Here is a 4700-nt window from a genome sequence, read left to right as displayed (position 1 = left end):
GGTGTGTGTGTGGGTGTGTGTGTGTGGGTGTGTGTGTGGGTGTGTGTGTGTGGGTGTAAAGGCAGTACATTTCCCTCTCACCCTTCAGTCCCAGGAGGAGGGATCAGCTCTGTTTGCACTGCCACCACTTTACTGTAAATGACCTTCACTTCTGTTTGACTTCTGTTGGACACAAAGTGATACAAACTCTATTTTTGATCGTTTTCTTTTCRCCCTCTCTCTTTCCTCTGCTTGTTTCTCATACGTGCCTTTTGTTTTTCTCATTTGCATGTCTTTTCTCCTCCCGTTTATATTTGTGCGTATGTGTCGGTCTCTGCAGTGCTCACCCCTCCTGAAAGTGAGAAGGCTGATTCAGAAGACAGGGTCAGCCTGAAGGTGTGTACTCAGCATTTCTGCTTGTTTTTATAGGACTGAACAAACAGTCTCAACCCGTTGTTGTCTCTTTTCTTTTTCTTTCTCACGTTTAGTCATTTTTCTTCTAATTTCTTCCCCCCACAGACTCCAAAGCGGGTGGAGGTTCACTCCATTCACACCTACGTAGCCCTCTACAAGTTCCTGCCTCAGGAGAAGAACGACTTGGAATTACAGTTAGTCAAACTCTGTATTGTTTTTATGCCCTTTTTTTCCCTTATGTGTGTGAATTAGAGGAGCCAGGTGAGAAAGGACATCCATACACCATCTGCCTCCTCAGCAGGATCATCGTCAGGGGTTCAAACTGGGAGGCGGGTGGGGATCATGCTGGGAGGACGGGAAGGACAAACAGCTGCACCGACAGAAAAATCGTTTTTTTATGTCAGCAGGTACAACTAACTGCTGAGTGTGACGCAACGGTCACAACTAACACTGCAGATGCAGTACAGGATAACAGTAAGAGAGCCGAGCGTTCTTATGGGACAAAAGTGATTTCTCTGTGACACAGTGCAGTAAAATGTAGCTCAATCCTGATTCTAACAGTGCTGCAGTCAGTGTGTCCCTGTGTGCAGCTGGAGCTGGTGATAAGTAACCAAATCATGAAGTTTCCTTAAATAATCTGTTTGTGTCTACAGGCCCGGTGACAGGATTCAAGTCACGGATGATTCTAATGAAGACTGGTGGAAGGTAGTCTCTCAGTGTGTTGCAGTATTTTTCATCCACTAAATGTTTCAAAACCATTGCATTTTCTCATCTGATTACTAAGTCAGAGCCTTTGTGAATAAAGTAGTATCACTATAAATATCCAGAATGCCTCTGAATAGTCCTCTACACTAACATGTACTGTGCACAGCTCTCAAACAACTCCTCTGTTCAGAGACTATAAGAAGGAAGAGCTGCTGCTTGAAGAAGTGTAGGAGTGGTTAGCATAAAGAAGACAGGCCAGAGTTACTGCAGGTCAACAGCTCAGGGACCGAACATCCAGCAATTAAAGTCATTATCTAAATAAACCAAGTATTACAAAGATGTGTTACCTTTGAAACAGTTTATTTTGCTGCACTTAATCATGAATACAACATACAGAACCCTTTGTAATAAAAGTGGTGATAATTAAACAACAAAAACAAAAAGAACACATTCTGCCTCCTATTTGACACAAATAGGATTTTGACATCTCTGACTTGCCAAATTTTTAGACCAATTTTATTTTCACTTTCATAGTTTTATTTTCARCTGCTTGTACTTTTAACTGTCTTGAGTGTGCATTGAAAGGGTTTTTACGAGCTTGCAGCCAAGATTCTGACATTTCTGTAGATACCAAACATACCATTAAAGTAGAAAACTGGGGGTTTGGGCTTAAAGGGATCCATGATGATGATGATGATGATGAAAGCCTTTATTGTCATCGTTTGCACAATGAAATTACATTTAAGAACACCTATTCAAAAAGACCRTCCGTGTAATATATTTTTAAACTGATTAAAAACTAAACAGTCTACAGCAGAGGTGCCCAAAGTGGGGCCCGCRGGCCAAATTTGGCCCGCCAAGCCATTTGATTTGGCCCACTAGAAGTTGTCCTGGTTCCTAGATTGTAATCTCCTGTCTTATGTAGAAATACTATATTTAGACTTAGTCTTTTCAACCATTGGTCCAACTATAGGTACAAGGAGCTGTAGTCAGATAGTCCTAACTCATGGTGGTACCTTATCCTTGAAATATGTTAAGATTAAACTTAAAATACAAGTAACTTCAAGAGAATTTATATTAGATTTAAGTCCATGCCTAGATTTCCACACCTTATAAGACCACATATACCGGGTACTCAAATTTTAAATTATGAAAAGTCCCATGAGCCTTTGTTACCGAGCAAACGTTGAATTTTCTCCATGTCCATGGGCTGAAAAAACAAACAAAAAATGAGTGCAACCGCACTGGCTGCTAGCTTAATCATAAAAAATACAACTTTACTTGAAGTATTTGCATTTCGTGTATTTTATTATTGCATTTGGCCCACCACCCTCAGATTGATTTTAATCTTGGCCCTCTCAGGGAAAATGCTTGGGCACCCCTGGTCTACAGTATTTTACAGTCTTTATTTTACAGTTAAAATAAAAGTTTATCAAATAAAGTCTAATGTTACAACTAATCATGGATCCCTTTAAGAGATGAATGAACCAATTGGCGGGCCGAATTCAGCACAGGAAAGATCGTTTACAAATTTCGTGGCTTCCGTTTGAATTTAAAACTCTCCAAACCAGCATGCTGTGGTTAATGTGAAGTTATTTTCCATGCAGCAGGGACTCAAACCTGCGTCTTTTACTGTAAATGCAAAATAAAACTTCCATGCTGTTTGCTTCACCGCAATCCGAGCTGACAGTAAATATTTGCGTGGACTTGCGGACTAATTGTTTGCGCGTGTGTGTTTGTTTACCAGGGAAAAATCCGAGACAAGGTGGGATATTTCCCGGCCAACTTTGTGCAGCGGGTTCGCCCCGGCGAGCGGGTGTGGAAGGTCACTGCGGGTTTCCACGGCAGCCGAGACAAAAGCCAGATGACTGTGAAAGAGAACCAGGTGATCGCTACAAAATGCATTTTTTTTTGTTTTAATCTCATGCATACACAGATTCTTGAGGTTGTTTTTACTTTAATTACATGCAAATGATTGCAGACAACTGAGGACATGGTGTGATGACTCGCAGCCCAACTTTCTCTCACATTAACTGAACGTGCCCCTCCTCCCTCTGCAGATCTGTGTGGGGAAAAACGAGGAGACTGACGGCTTCCTCCGGCTGAGCAGCGCGAAGAAGAGAGGCCTGGTCCCTCTGAAGTGTCTGCTGGAAGTATGATGGCTTCTCCTTGATCCCCCCATGTTAACCTGACGAAGAAACACTCAGGAGAGTTCAACCAGCACCTCACTGAAAAGCAACCACCACATTAAAAAAAAAAAAARAAAAGAAAAAGTGGCTACAAATGAGCAGCTTGAGTGGCGATAGCCCACAGTTTTGCTTTTGGCTGCAAAAAGACCAAAGTTCTCACTTGAAGGAGCTTCTTTGGAGGTGCTCTGCTCTCCCAGTAGCACAGCTTCTTTTTGTGAGCTTTGAACACTCGCARGAGAAATGTAGCAAATAAAACGGAGGAGGAGACGTGTTGAGGGRACTCTGGCTACCTCAGAAGCCATTTCCACTGATCCGCTGCTAACGAAGGAGGAGCAAGGACTACTTTATGACATCAAGGCAAGCTCAAAGTCTGTTCAAACTGTCTTCATTTTGTTGTGTGTGTAGAGAGGAATCACAGTAAAATACTCGAGCTGTTTTGGCTTGAACAGACCAAGTTAAGTGGATTTCAGCTGAGTGTAAAAAATCTCCACATTGTCACAATATGCAGGTTTGTTGCTCTAATTCAGATTTATTATTTGCATACTGACTAAATATTCAGGTATAACATTCAGTAAAAGCGCAAGTCAAAAACACACACATTTACATACTCACACCAGGGTTTTCTGTGACCCAAACTGCTCCTCGGTAATTAGAATACGGTGCATTCGTGCCGTCACCAGCTTCAATGTGACTAATATTTTGCATGCACCTTGGGGAGGAGTTAGTTTGCCCTTCAGTCACACTCTGTCCTGTCCTCACACGCAGAGCTTATATATTCACTTTTATCTTAGCAGCTCTTTAATTAGCCATTAGAATATGTCTCCTGTTATTCTATTATACTCATCCTCTATCTGTATGTAACGCCTGGTTATATTATCATGTGTTTTACCGGCAGGGAAGAGCAGAACAAAACAAAATAATTAAAACAGGGAAAACTGTCAATCTTTCAGTCACTCAAAACCATCACCGTATAATTTTTCTGACTCCGACATTGTGGCGGAAATGATAACAACGGACAAAATTACCTCACTCTCTTTAATTCAATGCTCTGCCGTTAATAATAAGGCGGTGACAAAGCTGCCTCGGCTGTGGCAATAAGTGTAAATATAAACATGACGGTGTTTGTAAATAGYTTTGTTTACTTTGGCTCTAAATAACCCTGACCGAGAGGTTTGCAGCTTGGCCAGAGCCAAAGCAGGGCATTATTTCAGCTCTTCTATCTAACCTGCAGGAGATTAATGTTTACGGTCTCAACGATCTGCAGGGTGTACGCATCACTTTGCTCAGATGATATTGAAATTGAGATTTGACATTGAAAAATTAAACACTGAAAAAAGAAACAATGAAAAGTGAAACATTGAAAAACTAAACATTGAAAAGATTTTGGCATTGTAACTTTAAAATGCCAAAATC

General features: G+C 41.2%; 1 protein-coding gene across 1 annotated transcript in view; it reads left to right on the top strand.

The window, feature by feature from the left end:
* LOC106516987 (SH3 and cysteine-rich domain-containing protein 2) overlaps positions 1-4691 on the top strand; it is a 25284-nt gene extending 20593 nt beyond the window's left edge. The window contains exons 7-11 of the mRNA XM_014007632.1: positions 320-375; positions 499-587; positions 1047-1098; positions 2846-2983; positions 3159-4691. Of these exons, the coding sequence (XP_013863086.1) occupies positions 320-375; positions 499-587; positions 1047-1098; positions 2846-2983; positions 3159-3257 (434 nt within the window). The 3' untranslated portion in view covers positions 3258-4691. The remainder of the gene's footprint in view (positions 1-319; positions 376-498; positions 588-1046; positions 1099-2845; positions 2984-3158) is intronic.
* The last annotated feature ends 9 nt before the right edge of the window (positions 4692-4700 follow it).

Source organism: Austrofundulus limnaeus, unplaced genomic scaffold (genome assembly GCF_001266775.1).
Source record: "Austrofundulus limnaeus strain Quisiro unplaced genomic scaffold, Austrofundulus_limnaeus-1.0 Scaffold43, whole genome shotgun sequence".
Lineage (NCBI taxonomy): Eukaryota > Metazoa > Chordata > Actinopteri > Cyprinodontiformes > Rivulidae > Austrofundulus > Austrofundulus limnaeus.
Note: the sequence above shows the minus strand (reverse complement) of the source record. Positions and strands in the feature narration are given on the sequence as shown.